The 23,561-nt window shown below is 39.8% G+C and overlaps 1 protein-coding gene across 2 annotated transcripts in view; it reads right to left on the reverse strand.

The window, feature by feature from the left end:
* Positions 1-9,874: 9,874 nt before the first annotated feature.
* Positions 9,875-23,561, reverse strand: part of THSD4 (thrombospondin type 1 domain containing 4) — a 237,946-nt gene continuing 224,259 nt past the window's right edge. For both annotated transcript variants that reach the window (XM_071441660.1, XM_071441661.1), the window contains 4 exons: positions 20,965-21,138; positions 18,616-18,795; positions 16,593-16,737; positions 9,875-15,776 (listed from right to left, as the gene is read on the reverse strand). In XM_071441660.1, coding sequence (XP_071297761.1) covers positions 15,634-15,776; positions 16,593-16,737; positions 18,616-18,795; positions 20,965-21,138 — 642 coding nt within the window. In that variant the 3' untranslated portion in view covers positions 9,875-15,633. The remainder of the gene's footprint in view (positions 15,777-16,592; positions 16,738-18,615; positions 18,796-20,964; positions 21,139-23,561) is intronic.

Consider the following 23,561-nt stretch of genomic DNA (forward strand, 5'->3'; position numbering starts at 1 on the left):
GAAGCATGATTGCAACTATCAATCTACCAGTTGTTTAACTACAACTGTCATTTCTTTCTGCTTTCCATGGCACATAAGGGATTCGATTTTATTACAAATGCTAAACCCCTTCCATCTAACCTGCAAGCAAGGCACACAATGAACAATAGGTATTTTACTCATTTAAAACCCTAAAGATATTACTTTGGCTTTTTCCCCCCCAAATTAAGTATCAAGGTTTATTATGATTATTGTTATTAATTTACAAAGAAAGACCACAATTATACACTTTTGACTCTCCAGACAGTAGCACAGCTGCAACTTATAGCACTTGGTAAACTCATCACCAGTAGGTAGCATGTTGGAATGAGTAAGTAATTAGTTTAAGATAGTATTTTAGGAATATCATTGTGAGTTCATTCAAGATACTTGCCAGCAACTGCAGCTGCTTTTTAAAATCTAATAAAAACATGGGGGAAAAACAATCTTGTTTTTAAAAAAATATTAAAATTTCTGGACTATGACTTCTCCAGAACAACCTAGAGAAAAAAACATGTTAATTCATTAAAACACTGGCATGCATCCATCTGCTGTACCTGACATGCCATGGATTGCATTACCAAACTGTGTAGTTGCCTCAAATGAAGTCAGAATACACTGTAAACATAAAGAAGGAAATATTTTTTTCCCTGGACAACGTTCAGGGCCCACTAGTTCCTCTTGCCATTTTACCACAGCCACCTGCATGGGAACAGATCTTGCACTAACAGGCTCCAAGAGCCCTCCAGGGTAGTCTCAGCAAAGTCATCCATGAATTACAAAAATGCTATGCATCCCAAAGCATGAATTTGTAACTGTAATTTTAAGATGTCTTTGTAGAAGATTTCTGAAGTTAGTAGTATGAACACAATATTAAGAGATTCTGCACTATTGCAGTGCCACAGTTAAGAAATAACCAGAAATTACCTATAAGAAGAAGGGAACACTGAAACTTACACTAATATTCTCCAGAAGTGCAAAGATGCTGTGGCAACACAGACACAATATCTGCCAGGATCATGTACTTGACAACACTTGATTCTGGATAAACCAGCTGTATCTTAACATCCTTTATTTATAAATATATATTTCAACTATATATACTATATATAGCTAATACTTGAAAGTTGTCACAGCACACTTATTCTGTTACACACGATCCCTTAAATGGAGCTTTTCTCAGTTCTGATTTATAACCATTAACTATATTTCACTTTCAAAATAATTCAATAGACAAATTCACATTTTCCCAATACAGTTTCTTCAGACAAGAAGTGCCAAGACTTACATTGGGAAATTTGCAAATAAATCTGTATCTCCTTTGTTCAAAAAGTTTTGTTGAGCCACAGTCCTTTGTACTCTAAGGTAAAGAGGAGACTGGTCAGCAGAGTGCTGCATGGCAATGCAATACCCTTGGTAGGAATGCTACAGTAAAACCAGGCTGGGACTGATATCTCTATGTTGTTATGACAATGGAAAAGAGCAAGCAACACCAAGAGGCAACGCTTTTCTACAGATGCTGCTAAAATAATCTGACAGCTTAAAAGTTCAAACAAAAGCCAACAAAAGTCTAATACAGCTCTCCAAGGGCTATTTAAGTGTACACTGGCTACAGATCCATCTCTACCTTCAGAACTGAGAAAATGCTTGGCAAGGGATCCACAGAAAAGGACAGAAAGCTCTGCAGCTGGAAATTACACTATTTATAGAAGCTGCTCTTTGGATCATTTGCTGTGTGGAAAGACACTTGCATGCAAAGACCCAGCCCTCAAGTCTTCAGCAGCTTTCCCTGGGCTCTGTGTGTGCAGGAGTTTTCCTTTGTACAGTCTGGAAACCAAGTAAAGCTCCCACAAAGCACTCACACTGTGCAGCACACTGAGCCACAAAAGGTGGCTATGTAACTGAAATACAGGTGTTTAAATAAAAGGTCCCATGATAATAAATTGATCTAGATGAAAATACTGACAATACATACCGAGATTCTTCAAGTCACGTTCAAATGAGTGAGATTTTAGTTTCTAATAAATATTAATAAGCTTAAACTGAAAAGTAAAACTGCTCTATTTTGGTAAAAAGTGACTTTACATCTCCTGCAGAATACTATGAGGCTGTAGAGCCAGACTGAAAGAAGTAAACTAAGTGATAACTACTTTCAAATACATGATTGCAATCTTACTCTGAGTGATAAAAAGGAAGATGAAATGCTGTATCATGTGCAGCTCTGCTGGCATTATTAGCAATAAATCCAGGAGGCCTCATACTGGATTATACAGTGTCTTTCCAGCACAGCACTGAAAAGATGCTAAACGTGCTGACATGGTTTTAGTGTGGAGAAATTACAACTTTACAGCTGGAAGCAGGGGGTGGGAAGGCAGTCATTCCCTCTGCACTCCTAAAAGAAAAATCATCAGTTTTCAGCAGCAGAAAAGGAATGGCAGAAGAGGCAACTGAGCTTTACAGCACTCTTGGTCAGATCAGTCGTTGCTCATGGGGACAGTCAAGTGCTTCAACCTTTTTGCTAAAAACATTCATCATCACAGTGGAAAAGTGACAAATCAGAAACCAGAAACAAGACTATGCAAAAGTGTTCTGATATTGCAGAAAACTGACAATAAAAGAGAAATCTGTATCTTTGCATAAACACTGCAGAAATCCCCACCCAAAGAATGGCATATCCTAGCAGTTTGTGAAGGACTGTTCATTAGCTGAAATAGCTTTGATATAAATTTATCTTGCTCTTTGAGACCTATGGACTGAAAACAGCCTGCAAAAGATAGAAAATGCATGCAAGGAATTGGGAATCAGGTATGCAAGCAAGATCCTAGAACAAATGAGTGGGGAAGAGTAGCTTAAAGCAATACAGATTTTGGGTGAAAAACTGAGCATATCCAAAGGAAATTTCAGCCTGTGGTTTCCCAGGCCAGACATCCAAGTTCAACTCCAGCATAACAAGATCTTGCTCCTAACAAGGAACAGAGTTCTCCAGAAGAGAGAGAGCCAGAGGATTGACCTTTCATAACCAGGATGTGCTTCCTACGCACACACATTTAAAAATACATATTAATGGGGAAAAAAAAACAACAAAAAAACCCAAAAAACACCAGAAAAAATCATATTCCTGATGTGGAATACAAGTCTAGCTAAATGACAATTAAACTACTGTCCTTTAGCAAGACACAAGTTCTCCATTCAGAGCTCATTAAAATCAGAATAAATTGGATGCTCCTAGCAAAGGGAAGTTGTAAATAAATTTTATTTACTTACCCATTCCTACCAGGTCCCCAATCAAAACAAGAGTCTTTGCTGAGAGCATCCCCCCACTCTGAACATGCCTATTTCCCAAAATTCAGCATAGCTTATTCCCTATTTCACGGGACACGAACACCCAAGAAAAACAGAATCATTTATTGTTCTTCTCATTATTGCTGTACTGTACATTAAAGAAGAAGTTTTAAAAGACTGATAAGTCCATCTTCCTGTCCTGAAGCAAGATGCAAAAATAGATGCCCATCAAAAGTACCTTTATCCTGTGTCAATTGCATCATATTCCTCTGGTCAGAAAATAATTGTTATTTACACATAGTAAGTGCCATCTTTTTTCTTGAAACTTCAGGTGCTTTTTTCCCCCCTTATCGATCAGTAGCCTCCTAATGATCAAAATAATTAAACCCAAAAACTTAACACACTGTGGACTGTTAAATCCATGGCCAGGCTGTACCTTCTAGAGTAAACAAACATAATTAGTTTAAAAATCACTCATGATGGAAAGAGACAAATATATTTATTTTCATTTCCCTTTTTCAGTCTCCTTTCACATCTCCCACAATATTTTCTACGTGACACACAATTTCAGTAAAGATCTTGTCAATACTACCAAGAGGGAAATCACTATTCTTGCATGAACGCATGTTGGTAAGAAAAAAACACTGCTGGAAGTGTTACCTGTAATTAATTATTCAGTTGGATTTTTTGCAGCTCTGCAGTTTACATTTAATAATTACATTTTGCATTCCAAGTGCAGTATTTCATAAAGCAACCTTTCTTTCCCTATTTAACTGTCACAGCATATGTCACACCCCATCCAGTTTCAGCAGGCTTTAAGCACTCACCCATGCACAGTAACACCTCACCTTATCAGAAGGCTTCAGGAGTCTGCCCATACAGAGGAACATCACTTCAAAAGGCTGCAAATATCGGCTCTTCCTTGTTCTTCAGCCCAACCTTTTATACCCTTACTGTTCATGCATTGCACCTGTGTGCCCCCTGTTCCCTTTGGTGTTGGTCAGTGCCCCTGGGCACTCCATGGCTCATTGCTGGCAGTGCTGCTCACCTGCTGCTCACAGCTGAAGCTCATTTCCAATTACCACAAACTGTACCTACATTTAATTTCATTTTATTGATTTCAGATTACATTTGCAGTTCACAGTTTGGCTTTCTAATCTTGCCCTTAAAAGTCCTTGCATAAAACATGGAGATCAAATTTGTATTCATACAATTACACATTAGCAAGAATGAGGAAGTTAAGAGTCTGATCCATTGTCCACATGTCTCCCACACACGTATGATCTGTTCCATGAGTGCAATTAATTTATTAAATAAAGAAGTATCTTGTGCTCAGCATTAAAGACACATAGGTTGAAATTACCAAGCCAGTACAACAGCATAACTTACCATTTTACATCAAGAAAAGACAGGGTAATTTGGGATTTTTAGGGGGTTTTTTGTATGCTAAGGAAAAAAACATTTATTTGGCATATTTTGTATGTCAAAAAAAAAAAACAAAAACAAAACACAGAGGTGGAAGGGAACCCACTTATTACAGTTTAGTGTAAAAAACAATTGTTTTCAAGAAAAACATTAGCTCCTACACTGTACACATTTTAAATTAAAAGAACTATGTCTCAAATTGTTACAGCAAGAACATGATTAAAAATAGACGCTATGTTTTAACTGTTAATTTATCTTTCCCATTTTTGAAAGCAATTGTTCAAATAAACAACTTTTCTCAAGGTTATCTGCTAACAACCATAAAAAAGTTGGTAGAACATTTGCACATTTTCCCTTGTTCTCTCCTTCACCACTTTGTTGTTAAAACAGCAAAAAGGTTTAGTGCTGCTACAGGCTCCCAATGCTTTACATTTTTGAGTTAACATATATCAAAAATCTGACTGCCTCACGCATTTTAATAGCCAAGAGCATCCCTTGCCAACTCTAGGTTGAAACCAGAAAAAATTACTACATTTTATTCCCAACTCTCAGCCAAAGCTCAGTGCTGAGCAAGTAGGTTTAGTTACAAGCAAAAATAATTTTCAGACAGGTGCTGCTTTATAATTAAGCTGGACTGGATTTCAGAAATTCTCATTTTCCTTTATGCTGTGGCAGCCAAAGAGCATCCACTCATCTTTAAAAGCCCACCTGACCTAGTGCATTCATGTTAATCTTCTTCAGCAGGCCACATTCTGGCTACTTCTGAATTCTGCATCCATAGCATACTCTCACATTCTAGGGCAATAGCAACCATTTCCAAGAAAAGTTTGCCCTGAACAGTAAAAAACCAGGCAGCATTCACTCCACAAAACAAAGAGTGGCTTTTCCAAACAGCAGGAAATCTTTTCTAAAGAGAACATACTACTGCTGGAAAAAGAGCTTCTGAAGAGCTTGAAAAATCCAATTAGCCCACGCTAAGTTTTCTGTTACTGTTATTTTATTTAACTAAGTAGGCCTTCTGAAATACCTTCTGCAGTCTGACACCCCCTGGCTGAATTAGAACTGGCAGCAGCTTTTCCAATGGCTTGCTGAGACCAGCGGCAGTAGCTAAGAGCAGTGAAGGATGGAACTTAAAAAACTTTAAAGTTCTGGCATTCTAGAACTTAAAAAACTTTACAGTTCTTAAGAAAAAAAAACAAACATAGGATACCTTAGACTTACTCTAAAGTAGTACCTTAGCTCCAGTGACATTTTCTTCCAGTGGCATGTGTCTTCTATTTTGCTCTAAGTCAGAAGGTCCATCCCTTCTGATTCCTAGGTAAATTTGAAGCAACAGCTAGCTTTGTTCTAAGGGAGAGAAAACAAGTTTACTGTATTTCCCAGGACAACACACTTTTAATTCAGTTTTGATATTCTCTTGAACTCAAAACATGGAAATGCTTTATTTATTTTTTTTTTAATTTAGCACACAGGTATAGCAGCCTGGAGTAGATCTCTTTGTTTCAGTGAATTTTATGATTTACTCTCCAACCACCAGATTCATGGTTCTGTTTTCCAGAGTAAGGAAAGGTTTCTTCCCAAAGTTCTGCAACAACACAATTCCAAATCAGTTGTTTCTCCTTGGCAAACCTTGAGCTTTCTTTCAGCCTCACACCTCAGGGATGGGTGACAATGCAAAGGCCAGCTGGCAGCTTGAACTGGGAACTAGGAACTGTCTGCATGTGTTCACTGTTGCAAACTCTGGGCAACACAGACAACAGCAGCTACCTCTCCTTAATGAGGGCTGACTCTTGTTCATGTGCCTTAATATAAAACAAAAATAATTAAAATATGAGACAGTTCCCTGTGCCAAAAGGTTAATACAGCACTGCTATCTACTGCTATTTCAGTCATTTGACTTAAGATTCAGGAGCTGGAATCAGAGATACTAAGACTGAAGTAGTTATAATCCACACAATTGCACAGGATCATTCACTAATGACTGGAGTGACTTTTTTTTTTTCTTTTTATATATATTTGGGTCTTTTTTTAAAAAAATATATTTGATTTTAAGAAAATATTGGAATGCTGGAGAATATATTATTTGCCTTTATTTATCACAAGAATTCACAAAGCTACAGTTCCTTGATAAAATGTTCAGACTGCAGCTTATCTGCCACTCTGGAGAAAGATGGCCAGTGTTGCAAATAGCTCTGTGCTGTTTGTGGCTGGGATCGTGTAATTCCCTCCACAGTAGCTAGTGTGGGATTTGTGCTGGAAACAGCATGGATGACACAGGGATGCTTCCATCACTGCTGAGCAGTGCTTAAGCACAGCCAAGGCCATTTCTGCTCCTCACACAACCCTGCCGGTGAGGAGGCTGGGGGGGCACAAGAAGCTGGCAGAGGACACAGCCCTGGGATTGCTGAACACTTCCCTGCCCGTAGGGAGGGGTGAATGAATCCCTTGCTTTGCTTGTGCTGTGGCTTTTGCTATAATGAACTGTCTCTATCTCAGCCCGTGAGGTTTCCGACTTGCACTCCTCCGGCTCCGGCTCCGCCCCCTGGCAGCGGCAGGGCCTGAGCGAGCGGCTGCGCAGGGCTCAGCGTCTGCCTGGGGTCAAACCCCACACGGGCGCTCTGGTACAAACCCAACTCACGCTTTTACACTCGCTGGGCACCAACTACATTGAAAGCACACAATGTGATTTTCTTCACAATTACTGGTATGCTTGATTCATTTGTGTGCATATGTCCTAGTAATTCCAATTTCTGTATAGGTGCATTACAGTAATTTCAGATTATGTGCACTTTAAATATGTACCTTCCTATGCCTTACTCAAAATTATACAATGAATAAGTAGGAATGAAGGATGAAAGTTATTTTAGTATTAGAACAAACTTACTTTTGGTTCCTGATCTACCCTATTGGATTTTTCCTCCTTTGAAAGACTGAGTCTTTCTTCTTCAAATATTCACTTTTCCTTCAAAACACCCCAAGCAAAAATGAGTAACAGAGAATAAACAAAATAAAACAGCCCAGAGTAACAAAGGAAATACAACAGAAATTATCTACTGTGCCCAAAGCTGTGCCAGACATTTATATGCACTCATTTCCTTTCATCCACTCAATAATTGCTTCAACTCAACACTAAAATATCTGCTTTGGATCCCAAGATTGGACCTTAAATCTTCTCAGGCATTTCAACTGTAGAAGTCACCTGGCTGAAGACAACACAATGACAACACAACATCCTAGCATTAACAGTCTTCATTGTTCAGAGAAGGAAACTGTGGAGTACTTCAACTTTCCGAAGACCTGATGCAAAGGAACGGAGACAATGGAGACAGGGGCTTCTTGGGGTGTGCAGTGACAGGACCACAAAGAGGCAAAGGGCACAAACTGAACAACAAACAGGAAATTCCATCCTTTGGAAGACATTGAAAACTTGACTGCACACAGATCTGGGCAATTTGCTGTAGGTGACACTGCTATGAGTAGAGAGGTTGAAGGAGATGGTCTCTCTAAGCCTTCCAACCTTACCTAGCCTGTCAGGAGCTTCACACTTTTCTGTGGACAGGTGTTATACTACATTCACTCATTTATATACCTCAAAAAATCCCCTCAAAAGCCAACCAGATTGAAGGCAGCAGCTAATTCTTAATCAGCAATCAGGTCAGCCTGGCTACCCCAGAAAACTTGTTCCTTATTGGAACTTGCATCAGCGGAGAACCAAAATCAAGTTTTTGGGTTCATTTAAGAGCAATTATTTGAATTTTACCTCATCAATAAAATCTCTGTAATAGATTCCATTTCCTTTTAAGACTGTGGCTAGCAATAACTATGTAAAATGGTTTGTGTAAGAGTATTCTGAACCAACAAATTCCAAACTTAACATGGAAATAGGGTATGGAGACAGGCATTAAAGATGAGCATTTGCACTCAACTACAACTGCTCAGTGCAGGGTTGCACACAACTCTTGTAACTTTGCCTACTGCCTCTGTACTTACCTTAGAGGTCCACTCTGCAGGTATCAGAGAAAGCAAGGACCCTGGAACCAGCATCATCTGGTGATGTGGAATCCTCAGGATCCTCAGGCTTGAGGGCTCAGACAAATCACCACAGGGAAGTACTGCAGCTGCTACAGGGCTCCTAATTTTACATTTAAGCTTTATTTTAATGTAAAGAACGACTGGAGGAAGAGCAAGGCATTTATTATTGTCTATTTTTTTTTTTTGTCATTTTATAGTTTAATACCTCAAGTTCTACTTTAAAAACCAAAACAAACCAAAAACCCAAAACAATACCCAAGCAACCTCCCTCTTCCCCCACTCCCGGCCTCTGTGGGCTATGAGCGCTGGTTCCCCACACGCGGTGCCCCTGAGGCGCGGAATGCGGCCCGGGCCAGCCCTGCGTTCACTGATCTGCTCCCAAACGAGGGGACACCGTGAGGGTACAGCGGGGACACTGCGGGGACACCGTGAGCCACAGCGAGGGCACCACGCTGCCGGCCCGGCCCGGCCCAGGCGCGGTCAGTCCCGTCCCGCCCCCTCAGAGCCCGGTGGGCGGAAAGCGCCCCCTCACGGCGCCCCCTTCACGGCTCCCCCTCACGGCTCTCCCCTCACGGTACCCCCTCACGGCTCCCCCCTCACGGCTGCCCCGTCACGGCTGCCCCCTCACGGCGCCCCCTCACGGATCCCCCCCCCCCCTCACGGTGCCCCCTCACGGCTCCCCCCTCTCGGCTGCCCCGTCACGGTACCCCCTCACGGCTCTCCCCTCACGGCACCCTCTCATGGCGCCCCCTCACGGTGCACCCTCACGGCGCCCCCTCACGGCTGCCCCCTCACGGCTCCCCCCTCACGGCTCCCCCCTCACGGATCCCCCCCTCACGGCACCCCCTCACGGCTCTCCCCTCACAGCTCTCCCCTCACGGCGCCCCCTCACGGCTCTCCCCTCACGGCGCCCCCTCACGGCTCTTCCCTCACGGCTGCCCTCTCACGGCTCTCCCCTCACGGCGCCCCCTGGCGGCGCCCCCCTCACGGCGCCCTTTGGCGGCCGTGCGCGCACTGCTGCACCTGCCGCTCCTCGGGAACAGCGCAGGAGCTGAGAGATCCATAAGTAATTCTCACCAAACTCAAGTTGAAATCAACCAAAAAAACCCAAAACATGTCACATAAATTCATCTTGAGTTACTTTATTTTCCACAATAATAAAAAATAAATTAGTCATAAACAAAAATAGTTAACATTTTTTCATCAAAGAGAAAATGTATACAATATGAAAAGGATGCTGTACAGTTCTGGTTCAGGTACATTGCCACGGATATATATTCCTGAACGAGTCAGAAAGCAATTTGCTTATGCTCTCCCCCTTTAATTCACTCAAGGAACTGGCTAATCAGAAAGTTTAGAAAATTGTATTATGGATTTACAGTATGACATATATACAAAAATATATATGTAATACCTGTGCTATAAAATTCCCTAAAAAGATGGGTTAGTATAATGAAAAAGCTGGACAAAATTTGAATGGTATATGTAAATAAATACATATTAGGTCCCTTTTAATAAAAAAATCTGCCTATTCTAAATATTTGAAATATTTTGGTGCAGTGGCTTGTTCCATAGACACAGCTCAGAATTACATATTTCCCATAGACATCTTGTATTTACAAATAACAACAAAATAAGTTATAATAAAGTATATCCTTCTGCCAAAATCAATTATGAGGGTCAAATAGACAATTTTATACATATTAAAAAAAGTTAGGGTTTCTTTTGTCTCCCGTCCTTCCTGATCCTCTCTGTAGATCCTGAGTGACTATGATGGGACTTCACAAGCTCGCATGTACCCAACCCTGCCAAGGCCACTGGTCTCAAGAGACCCAAACACAGTGTGGAAAAACAGGTCAGCAGCACTGATGTGCTGAAAGGTGAATGATCCACCAGAATAAAGCTCCCCTCCTCTCCAGGTATGATGGTACTTATCCAGTTACAGTACATAGGGATATAGAAAACTGGGGACTCTTGCTCCTCTGAACTTCTGGTTATTAAAAGGTGAGAAGTAAAGGAGCAAATTCAGGTCTGCTATGAATTCTCTGAAATGGAATTTTCTCCCTTTCCGGTCTGAATTTGGCCCACAGTGAAACATCATAATGATTACAAGTTTGCTTTAAAATATATTGAAAATATCGAGTGGATGATTTTTCATTTCTGATGTAGAAGTAATTATTTTACTCTGTTTTCTAAACAATGCCTAATTTCATCTCCCACAAACATTCTATAAGTATAGCAATAAATGAAGTTTACTTTCATGTTCAAAATTTCTTGGTTTTTGTTCCAGTTCCAGGCATGCACATCAATTATCTGCCCAATACACAGAATAGCTCCTAGGAAGTCAGAGACACAAAGTCTGAAGAAAACAGGTAAACACATGGCTTTTCCTTGGTGAGGACCATAACTATTTCTGTGCAATAGATCTTACATATGAGAATAAAGGGCCACCAGAGACTTCAACAGCTGTGCAATCACAGGTTCATTGCACAGGAATTAATTCAGTATGTCCTTTACTACTATGCATTTTAAACTAGCCAGCATGGCTATGCACAGACACAAAAATCCAGGGGCTGGCAAAAATACAGCTCTCTTAACAGCTGGGCTTATTTCTAACACAGATTCTTATAAACCAAAGGCCAGTTCAGGATTTTCAGTAATTTAATATTGTCATCCAAAGGACAAAGGGATGAAAGTGAGATAAAAAGGACAGGAGAAGCATTGGTGTTGGTGTAAAAGGGAGGTAAGTCAGGATGAGGATGGGGAAAAACAAAGCCCTAAAAGGCACATTTTACTACTTACAGTGGTACATGTTATAAAGAGAGGAGGCCAAGCCTCCTGTACGAGCCCTACACGAGCCATAGGCTGTTGGAGCACCTCCCTCCTTCCTCCCTCAGTGAGGACCCACTGTGCAGGGCTACAGACTATATGACTGACACAAGACTGCACCACATTGCCATAACACTGGGATCTAAGCAGTAACACCAAACACTGCTTTATTCATACACAAAGTTCTCCATTTGCTGAAGTACTGGGGAAAAGCAGGATGTTTATGTGTGCAATGAGGAAGTCAGCAGTACCCTGTGCAGGGATTCTGAGGTGGTCCTGCAGTGAGCCTGTGACCACCCAGCAGGGGTGGGCTGCAAGGCTGGCAGGCCTGCAGCACAGCCAGGGGCACTCCCCAGCACTGCCCTGCCTCCTGACCAGCCTTGCCCTGCCCTGAGCCCTGGGCCTGAAGGCCACAGACCAAAGCAAACACTGACTGTCTCCCTGCTGGCCAAGGCAGGCACATCCACAGGTCATTCCCACAGGAGCAACCCTCAGACTTTCACACCATCCTCTGGGAGAGGAAGGGAGGACTGCATGAATTCAGTCTCTCAAATGTGGTGTGCTTTTGGTGTGCACAAGGAATTCTACCTACATATGCTTGAAGATGACACTGCACAGGAGTTAGCAAAACCTGACAAGCCCTTGGTAAGTTGATAAACTTACCTTAGTAAACCCTGACAAGCCCTTGGTAATTTGATAAACAACTGCACCAGGAATCCTCCATTCCCAATGGAAAGTGCTTTGAGACACAGGGCCTGCTCTGGATGAAGCTGATTTTGAGCAGCTGCATGTGTGTAAGATATGGAAGTTGTATGCAGATTTTAACCCATAAGCAGCTGGACTCTTTCAATAAATTATCTAACTTACTCTGGTCTTCCTGGATTGCATAAGGCATCTTCAAGGCAAGGAAGCATTTTTTTTCCACCATTCTGCATTTTTTTGACTGTTAAATTGTCAGAGAAAGAAATTAAAACATTAAAAATCAGAAGTGTGCATAATTGATATTTGCAATTGATAATACACATAATTTCTCACTTATACTGGTTTCACATCTGCTCTATGTCTACTACATTCATTAAGGCCTTTGACTTACAGACGATAAAGTCAAATTCCCTGCAGGCATCATCCTAAGTTGGGGCACAGCTCTATTAGAACAAACACTTGCTATAGGCACAATTTAAAAATCATGCTTTGTGAGATGGGGAAATCTTAGCACAGCACTTGTGCAGACAATATTAGTATATCAAAGTGCTGATGAAAAGGGCTCATTAGTTCATTTTGCAGGAACAACTATTTTAATAATGCTGACACATGAGAAGAGATGATAAATGATTAGGTTCAGCAGCATTCTGGTACTTTTCTTCCCATTAATATTTACTTACCATTAGATATTTAATTAAGTACAACTGTTTTTCTTTTTAATCTGGTACATCTGAAAAATGTCTCTTTACTTAAAAATAAAGTACAGTTTGTATAACCATATCTCACTGCATTAAATTCACAAAGCTGCATACCTTAGATGTAATACAGGGTTATACTGCCATGTATGTATATATTTCTTGACAGCTCTCACAAACACTGTTTACATTAGTGGCAGCTTAACAGAGCCTACAAGATGATCATCTTTGTAAATAAGCTAATGGCCATATATTCCAGAGCAAAATAACAGATTTTATAAAATAGGGGGATCTATCTATGTGCTGAGTCACTGATGGTCTCACAGCCAAAGCATGTGTAAGAAGAATTTGTTCTATGACTGCAAACCAGATTCCCTCTCCATCTCATTTGCCTCAGGGTTTCCAGGAAGCCTTTTCATGGAACAGGTATTTCCCTTAAGCTGACAGAGAACACTTCCTTGGGATGAAAGAGATAACAGCAAAAATTATATAATGCATGTCAAGATTTGCTGCAATTAGATACACAGATGAAAATCTGTATTCAGAAGTACTGGATTCCAGAGCTGTTTACACTGCACTATATCCATATCATTCTTTGGTCAAGAATCTAAGGAACATAATATGGTAACAAATCTGTAAAGTTATCTTTGTGGATAAATCTTTGTAATACAAGGAAACAGGAGGACTGTGAAAGATTAATGAACTTAAAGTTTTCTAATTAGAGTTTCTGTTTCTAACAACTTTATGTCTATTATTTACAGTGAAAAAGCCCAAGTCAAAGTGTACAGAAACAGCCAATGACATTTTTGGCTGACATACAACCATTTATAGTCACAAAGAGTACCTCCAAATTTTAGGGGAAACACTTCTTCATTTCATGTAGCCAAACAGTAGTAGTTCATCATATCCAAAACATATTTTTCAAGAGTGACCAAATCAGAACATTCAGAAGTTAATGGCAATGCAAGGCAGCTTTTAGACTACAGGAATTCCACCTTCCTGTGGCTCTCAGCACAAAACCTGATGTGACTGCTTTCACACTCAGCAACCTTTGCCTCCCAGTGTTCCTCTCCACCAAAGCAGCAAGAAGAAAAGGATACACAATGAGGCTCAAACATGGCTCTGCATCAGTGGCAGGATACCTTAACCACACCTCTGGGATTGGCTGAACATAGATTATTAAGCTGCTTTGCAACTCAGACATCAGGCACTTTAGGAACAGATGCATAGATGGGCACCACTAATTTACAAGCAATATGCTGTAATAAACAGCTGAATAAGCAGAGGTGTTTCTGTTTTTCCCCTCAGCCTTATTTACACATTTGAAAGACCTCTCAAATAAAGGCTAGAGAACAAGCAGATAATGCAAAACCTCATCTGCACTGCATAGTATACTATTTGCCCTTAGCAAGTCTCAAGGCTTAGTACAGTAATTGCAGAAATGAAAAATCACCACTTAAAATCAGCTCTAAGTCTGCAGCCATTCTTAAGCAACAGGAAATGAGTGGTATGAATAGATCTGCACAATGAAACACTGAGCAAAAAAAGACAAGTATGTTGTAATAACTGATCAAAACCTGAAGAATGCCAATAGCTAAGATCCCCTCTGTACAGATACTCAGCTACCAGACCCATACTGCTGCCTGATACCAGGAGTAACAGACTGCTCTAAGGCACACAGACCTCTCTCCTTTGGTGGCTGTTTCAGAAACTGGTGACATCTCCAGACTAGGTCTGAACAAAGTACTTTGGTTTGGCAGTTGTTAAACAATAGTGCAGAGACAAGATTTAGGCAAGATCCCAGTTCTGAAATAAGTCCCCTACAGAAAAGAGACCTCACCAATGGAAACAATCACTTTTTATACCAGCAAAGGTTCTTCACCTTTCTGGTTAACCTGTCTCACTGACAGCTGCAGCTGTTAAAGAGTTAGACACCAGTGTCACTCTGGTAGGGAATGGATTTTAAAATCCATACAGAATTATAAAAGTGTGTCTTCATGAGTTTATGAATTAAATATAAAGGCACCTTCTGGCAGTCAAGTGTGTATATATTTGCTGCCTAAGGACAGGACATCACTTAAAAAGACAACTGAGAGACCTTAACAGTGACTCTGATTTATTATGAATGGACTGAAGTAGTTAAAAATAAATGTTAGAGTGCTAGGAAACTGATGATAAATGCTTTTCAAGGGTCTGGTTCTTTGGGAAGTCATTTTTCTCATGCATGTTTCATTGATTTAGTCCTCTAACTTAAGGCAGTCCAAAAAACCAAGTAAGCACTCAGAAAATAATGGAGCAGCTGCATCCATACTGGTCAATTATCTCCAGTATTGACTGCAATTGATTTTAGTTCTCATTAATTTCACAATCTTAAGGCCAGTATGTTCCTTAAATAAGTATCTGATGAGCAGGTGCAAATAATAGTATCATTAAAAATGAATGCTTTAAAAAAATCATGATTTTACAACAAACATCCTAAAAGAGATAACTGCACAATAACTGAAAGGGTGTGAGATTTAACCAAAGTCTCGATGCACTCAGCAATACAAACCCCATGTCTAGGAAGCTCCAAGTGCTGCAGTCCAAGCAGCAGCACTGCCCAGGCTCCACGTGCAGAGTGCCAGAGGTGCAGGGAGCAGGGCAGGCTGTGTTATCTGCGGCCCAGGAAGCCTGGCTGTCTGTTGGCCACGCGGCTGCAGGAGGCACAGCACGCTGATTTGTAGTAGGTGTACACACAGAGCCGGGCCTGAACCACCACGTTGCAGTTGTAGTATTTGTCCTTGCAGTTCTCATCTGTGCAGAGAAAGGAAGAGAGAGGAAACTGAAGAAAACAGTACTAGAGCAACAAATAATCAGTACTCTTCCTTTGACCATGTAAAACCTGGATTTGAACATTCATTGTCAGGTTAAAATAGGTTACCTAAGCAAATAAATTAGATTATTTAGGATTTCATATAAAGATATATAAAGCATAGAAGAAATGTAGCTATCCCCATTTCCCCGGGTTTTTAATGTTGTTGTCTTAGCATGCTGAATAATTCTCAACTGAAAGTTGTTGGAAAACATTCAGAGTTAAAACTGCCTCTAAATTCTTGCTTCTTTCTCTTCCTAGCCATTCTCATTACTATAAAATTCAAATCTGTATGAGATGAATGACTAATTCCAATGCAAATTAAGTGCATCCCTGTATTTACTATATACAAAAGGAAATTGCTTCACTGCACTTAATACCTTAGTTTAATTTTGTTGGTTCTTATAGAACCTGTTTCCAAAAACAGTATATAATGATACCTTTTTTTTTGCTTTAAAGACTCTTCCAAGAGAAACCTTGGAGAATGCAAGGAGGCTGCAGAAAAACACCCTGAATTTACCATTTTCACAGAAGCAGATCTCTCGCATTCTCAGCAACTTCAAGAATAAGCCAGTTTCTTACACATTACAAGGAAAACATTTTCATTGGAAACCTACTTTTAAATCACAGAAAAGAGCTGTATTTTGTGTAAAAATAAAACCCCGAACTCAATAAAGAATATATACTATTGAAGTCTATAAAATAACTTCTCCACTAGATGGAGTTGCACAGTTATACAGAAGTTTCCTGTCCCTTACCTATTTCAGGGACACAATCCTGTGTGTTACAGGGTTCCTTCTCTTCAGGTTTGAGCTGTGGGTCACACTGAGAGCTGGCTGCCATGTCATCCGACAGGCACCGCACCTCGCGCAGCCGGAAGCCTCCTTCGCAGGACTTGGAACACTGAAACAATGAACTGAAGTTCATGAAGGCCACAGGAGATGTGTCATTACAGCCAGTAAACAAGGGAACCTTGATGCCAGAGCCAGGTGTCACTGCAGCCTTTTATCAACTTCACCCTACTGGTTTTATTTTCTACCTAGGAAGCCCTTAATATACAGGGAAAATGTTCTTCAAGATTCCCAAACATTTTTGACCACAGGAGCAACAAGCAGACAAATAAACATAGTGGATGCTGTGCAACTGAAATGAAGCTGGAACAGTTCCCTTTCTGAATTTATTACTTAGCATCTGCTTCTTTAATTAGTCTGGTTGTTCTCTGCTCATTCAGATGTATCTCCCAAATCTACTCTTTCCATAGTTTCCTGCTTTAAGAACTTAACTGCACTGAACTTTATTACTTGACTGCCCTGCCCTCCACTGTCCCTTTTGCCATTTATATACAAGCAAGAATAATTTAAATTACCTTTTTTTTTCCCTAGCACTCAATTATTTTTCACTTCTTGCAGCACAATGATTTTAGTAACCATTGTAAGTTTCTTTGAATTTCTTAAGGAAATATTTCTGTGCTCCTTCAGGGTCTGTTATGAAGCCAAAGACTTTTGTACTTGCTTGTTATGGTACTTTTAAAGCCAATTATTACACATTTCTGCCCATACTGAAGCAAATCCCCATTGGCCAAGGATTTTGCCTGAGTGAGGTCTTTGAGATTTGGCTCACTGTCCAGTTTGACCTAATGCTCAAAAACTTAATTAAACTTGGGTCATTTACGATTAAAACCCTAATAGCCCAAAACTAGTAAGAATGTTTTCTTTCTGACTTTTTTGGCATAATTATTTATTTTCCTAACACTGCATAAACAACTTATCGTGATCATAAAATCATATATTGTAAAAAACTAACCCAAGTAGTCTCAATATTACATTTTTAAAGTGTTTTTTCATCTTTAAGTACAATCTTTACCCACATTTGAAAGGGCAGCCATGTGCAACAGTAACAGAACATGGATTTTTCTAGAGTTACTCCTGTTACATGCCCGTATGGAACACTGTAATTATTCCACATCCACATCCAGCCATAAGGACTTCGGGTCTCTAGAGATCTTAAGCACTTAGAATGGAAGCAAGACTCACATCACACTTCACACAAACCATTCTGAGCTGCATCCACACTGCAGAGCTGCCAATGGCAACCTGAGCTATGGCTCAACAAAGGGTCCAAGTGACTGCATTCAATACGGTGTCATCTCATTCTAAGATGACAATGGACTTCCTGATTTTCATTTAGGACAAAAATGTTGATTTTTTTTTTGGTAGAAAACTAATAAACTACGTCATAGATAGGAAATTATGGATGAAATTGAAGTGTTTTGTGGCACAGTGGTAAATGTAGCTGGTCCACTTCCAGGGGAAACTGAAGATACATGAAGCTGTACAACAGATTTTCTCCCAGTGAAGTTCTACGTATTACAGTGAAGAGTTTACAGTAAAATATTATGGTAAAACTGACTCTAATGAATACATCCCTCATTCTTTATTAAATACTCCTTAATTTTAATGAAACTAGAGATCTAAAAGGAACTTCTAAGTGCACCACACTGTCTCACTGTAAGGGCCAAACCAACTTTATAAAACAGGAAGATTCTATGAACAAGACATCAATGATACAAAGACAACTGTGCTGTCTCTCTCTGGTCAAGATACTTCCTGAATTTTCTATGTTCCTCCAGGCAAAGAGTTGCTTTCTTTTTATTATCATTCCTGTGCAAAGTTAAATCAATTTCATGATGGGTGGTTGTATGCAAATAGTGCTCTCTTTCAATATAAACAGAAAAAGATGTGTCAAATAAAGTACAGATACAGGAAAACATGACAGACTTACTGTGCTCCATTCTGTATGAAACCACTTAGATCCACATGGTTTGAGGTAGCAGGACTGCTGGCTGGGAGGTTTTTCCAAATATGAACATTCATAGGGGTTCAAAACTTCAAAATTACCTTCAGTTTTCCTAACACAAATTACTTCTCTCTGCTGAGTTCCACTACCACATTCAGTAGAGCACTGTATCAGGGAACAAAAAAAGTGGGAAAATCTGTTACTCTCCTTATGTCCATCAACTTATTTACAGAGTAACATTTCTCTACATCACATGCTACTATGGACTCAAAACATTTCTAATTATCTTCATGAAGAAGACATATGACTCTAAGTGTAGTTCTGGAAAAATCTCAAAGTGTAGTTTTACCTGTAGCTATAAAAGAAACTGGTATTTATTTTCCCAATCAACAGAGAAGCATAACTCACTTTCTCCATAAGCAGAGTTACTGTTTCTTGCTGAAGCAGGATCCTATGTGCTGCACTGAACTTTGGAAGGTTGTAAGGTTAGAGCACAGTTTTGCAGCTTTACAAAGCCTCACATTCTGTGCTGTTTTTAGAAAATGCCTTGATCTGCCAGGGTGTTATTTTCATGCTTGCAAGTATCTATGTGATGTAGTGTTGGTTCCAGTCCTGAAAAGTGAATTTGACTCACTTGGATTCCTACTGCCCATTTAAAGGTTAAGTACACACACAATACTGTTTCTGGCACTTGTAAAAAGGTTTTTAGAAGATGATTACAGCAACACATTGGTTTCTAGGTTGCATAAAGGACTACGGTTTTCAGAAGGCTTTTTCCAGCCTAAACCAATGAAACATTCCTAACACTGGGGATTTTCTTTATATTTTTGGTAGAATTTACAATCCCTTTACCAGATTCCCACAAAACTCTTGAGCTGAATGAAGAACCTTAAGATAAATGCACCTGAATAAATTCTACAGGAAGTAGAGTAACTGCACTTTCTTTAACACAAAACATCTCTTTCAATGGTTCCTCTTAAAGGCACCATGTGAACACCCACCTTAGCTCTGGCAGGGGGAGGCCAGCCCTCAGTGTTCCCCACTGCTCTGCCCTACTGACTGCTCTCATCTTGCTATTAAAAACCAGATAAAGCAGCCAGGGCTTGGCCAGTAGAACTGATGTTGTCAGACTTTGACTGTGTGCATCAAACAATTCAATTGCAAAGAAAAAAGGTGAATTAAAAGAATAGTCAGGATGCTCTGAACTGAACACCTTTCCAGCACAGCAAAATGGGTATAGAGTTCCTGTTCACTGTCTGGAGCAGTGTGAGTAACAAGGCCTGGATTTCATCTGTTATTAGAACTGCAGATAAAGATTTTTTAAATATGAATTTGTTATTATTGTTATACATATTTTGATACACAATAATTTTTACTTGCACTTGAAAGCATTAGCATAGCAGTAGCCCTGTAATGTCCCCCTCAGCTGTTCCAGTTTAACTTCCAGCTCCTTATCTCCTGGAAGGACTGTGGATCTGCAGTGCAGTGAGTTAACAGCACAGCTCCACCAAGCAGTCCCAAAGGCTCTCCAGGCAATGCCAGAGCCCACACAAAGGGACACAAATGCCTGGGCATGAGTTAGCAGCTTCTGAAATGCCTTTGTACCTGACAGAAAAAATGCTCATTTGGAACAAGGGCTACTAGATGTGGATGAAGGGAAGAATTTACTTTGAGGACAGAGTATCAGTATAGAGCCCACTAACCAAAATTGTTCTTTTGCTTATTGTAATGACTTTCAGTACAAGAATACCAAAGCTAACTTTTGGATTTAGCCATTGCTTTTTGCCTTCTTTAACTTTTAAAAATGTCATATGCATACATATGTATATGTATGTATCTCCCTGCATTCATACATGATCACAAAGGCTCTACTTTAGAACTTCAAATCCATTGTTTTAGTGTTTACCTGAACATGCTGAGCAGAATTCTGTCACCATTCTTTTCATAAATACACTGGGTCAGTAGGTGAAAAACAAAAAATGAAGATAGAGAGGAGAAGAAAAACAATTTTTTTTTCTTTTTATCAAAGTAAAAAAACTCAGCAGATGCTGAAAAGTATTGAACATCAACTCAGTAAAATACAGGGAAAAATACCAAATAATGCTGTAGAGAGAAATACTCTAGATACCAAATAGATATATTTGATATATATATATAATATCTATAGATATATTTGGTATCTAGAGTATTTAGATACTCTAAAATACCAAAAAATACTCTAGAGAGATGAAGAAATACCTTATGGCACACATCTTTATTGCATTGAAATACAAGTTTAAAAGTAAAATACCAGCAGAAAAGCAACAGACATGTTAGGCTTGGTCCCTGCCTTACCTGTGTCCAGCCCCCAGCAAACCACTCGACCTTGCCAGCGCAGGGCCCGTTGTTACAGGGCGTTGTTTCCGCGGGTCTGTTGTTGCCGCAGCCCTCCAGGGGCAGGCTGCTGACGTGGTTGGTCATGCAGAGCACGGAGCGTGTGCGGATCCCGTCCCCGCACTCTGCCGAGCACTGCGAGAGACACAACAGGGGCACAGTGTTGGGAAGGATGGAAGTTTGACAAGAAAGTTTCACAGATGTGTGTGCTTAGCAGAAAGATTTTTAAATGTAGAATCTGAAGAAGGAATAGAGATGGAAGCAAGTTTTGATATAGAAGAAAAGAATTGCTGAGCCAGTCTTACTGGATAACCAAGGTGAGTTAGTTAGAAGGGGTTTTTATGACTTGAGCAAAGGATAAACCCACCTCAAAGAAGATGTTTTTACCAAGCAGAAAGACAGCACAGGCAAACAAGTCAGCAGATGTTGCAAGTAGAAAAAAGGTCTCAGAATTTTCCATTGCAAGAAACCTGAAAAACAACTTCTAGTCTAAACTGTAAAGTACTAACTTTTAGTGACTGGAGAATAGTAACATGAATATGGTAATTATAGTAGTTATGATTGGCTATAGGTAAACGTTAAGGTATAGATTGGTTCTACTGTATGAAGATGCTCAGCAAAGAAAAGTCTATAATGCATTGTAACCTAAACCAAAGGGTCTCCAGGCCTGCCTGCAGCTGGAGCTGACACCTGTAGGCACAGGCTCTGTCACCCACCACCCTGGACTGCTGGAACCTCTTGGATACAATAAACTGCATTTTGAAGAACTCTCTGGAGTCCCACATCCCTCATTTAGGCTCTTACAGCACAGGAAATGACAATGACAGTCATGGAAGTTCATTCACTCATTCATTCATTCAAAGTCAATTATTTTTACTTGTAATTCAGCTGTAGCAAATTGTCTTACAGTTTCATACTTCCAAAAACACTACATGTGTACCTGTCTTTACAGTCAAAAATGAAAGGATTAGCTAAGAAAGAAAACTCTTGGTTTACAGCTTTTTGTTAGCTTTCTTACTTTTCCTTTCTTCTTCCTGTCCATAAATTCTTCCAATTTTCATTTTATTAATCTTTTTTCACACTAATTAGTAGCTCTGAGAATGGATAATTTCAATAGAAATAGGACAGCAGTCCTAATTCAGCCTTTGTTTTGCTCTCTGGGTTTCTCCTCCAAGCATTCAAGCTGTGAGCCAGGTGGATCTTACACTGGCTGAAAGGACAAGGTCAGGAAAACTCTGAGGGCTGTGGCACTGGGAGTGAAGTGACTGCACATGCTGGAACTCTTCCATATAACAAACTGATAGACTCTGATAGCACAGTGAAGTAGAAGAATAGAAATTATTTTGACAGGTCATTTCAAAAGATTCAGGTAAGTCCTCAGTAAGTAACTGTAACTACCATGAGTTATTGCCCAGCCTGTTTCAACTGAAAGTTTAAAATTCGTTTTAGGAGAGGTGGCCATAGAAGCTTATGTCCATTCAATGCTGCCTTTTAGGGATATGACTTTCCAGTAACTAATGCTCACCATTCTGAAAGTTACACTGCTAAATTCTAAAAGCTCTTACTAAATAGTGATATGCAGATTTTTATGTCACCCATTCAGAGACAGTATGCATGTCATTCACAAATCACAGGATAAATTCCATTTATGCCCTTAGAGTTTGCTCTTTCATCTACTGAAGCAGGAAAGTATCTGGTATTTCACTGTCCTAAGCAGCATCAAACTATTGACATTTAAAAACCAGAAACATGCCAAGGAAATAAAGTCTCGTGTTTGACTGTTCCTTTGTTGCTTAATTATTTCTTGATCTTCCCTTTCGTTTTCTGTTAAAATGCATTTAGCATTCTGTGTATAGACCATTAACAAAGAAGAAAAACCTATGTGCAGCTCACTGAAAGATATGTAAACAATGGAATTTAAACAAAGCAATTATATTTCACATGCAAAGAAACCCACAAACAAATATGTCATGTATGATTGAAAAAGATGCATTTGATTGCTATTTCAGATTTTATTTTTAACATATAATGTAATTAGGAGAAACTGTGTATTACTTCCACAATGAGTACCACATTCCTTGTGGTGCATTAGAACATTTAAAAAATTGTATTTACTAAGAATGAGTCAAAAACCTGGTAATGAGACACAAAGTTGACCATTAACTTGATTTAGCTGCCATTGGTAACAGTGTCAGGGTTCACTTGCAATAGTTCAGCTGCAGAACAGCAGATGCCATGACAACACCACTGTTAACAACAAGACCAACCAGCACAGTCACTCATCTTCCTGAGAGCCCAGGGACTGAAAATGCCATTGGTGGCAAACTGCTCTTTACTCACTTGCAGGGAGGAACACTGGTTACTTGTGTGAAACATGTAGTCATGTTACACTTATTTCACTGATAGAGAATAGAAAAGCACTTTTCCTATCAGCAAGTTGATTTCTTTCACAAGATGTTCAAATAGAATAGCAAAGCTTTACTGAAATGGAATACCTAGGGAACTAAAGAAGTGATTCATCTCTTTAGAAGCAATTTTTCTAACAAAGTACAGTTTTG

The sequence above is a fragment of the Agelaius tricolor genome, unplaced genomic scaffold (genome assembly GCF_023055355.1).
Source record: "Agelaius tricolor isolate 1412-34295 unplaced genomic scaffold, bAgeTri1.0.p SCAF_16, whole genome shotgun sequence".
Taxonomy (NCBI): Eukaryota; Metazoa; Chordata; class Aves; order Passeriformes; family Icteridae; genus Agelaius; species Agelaius tricolor.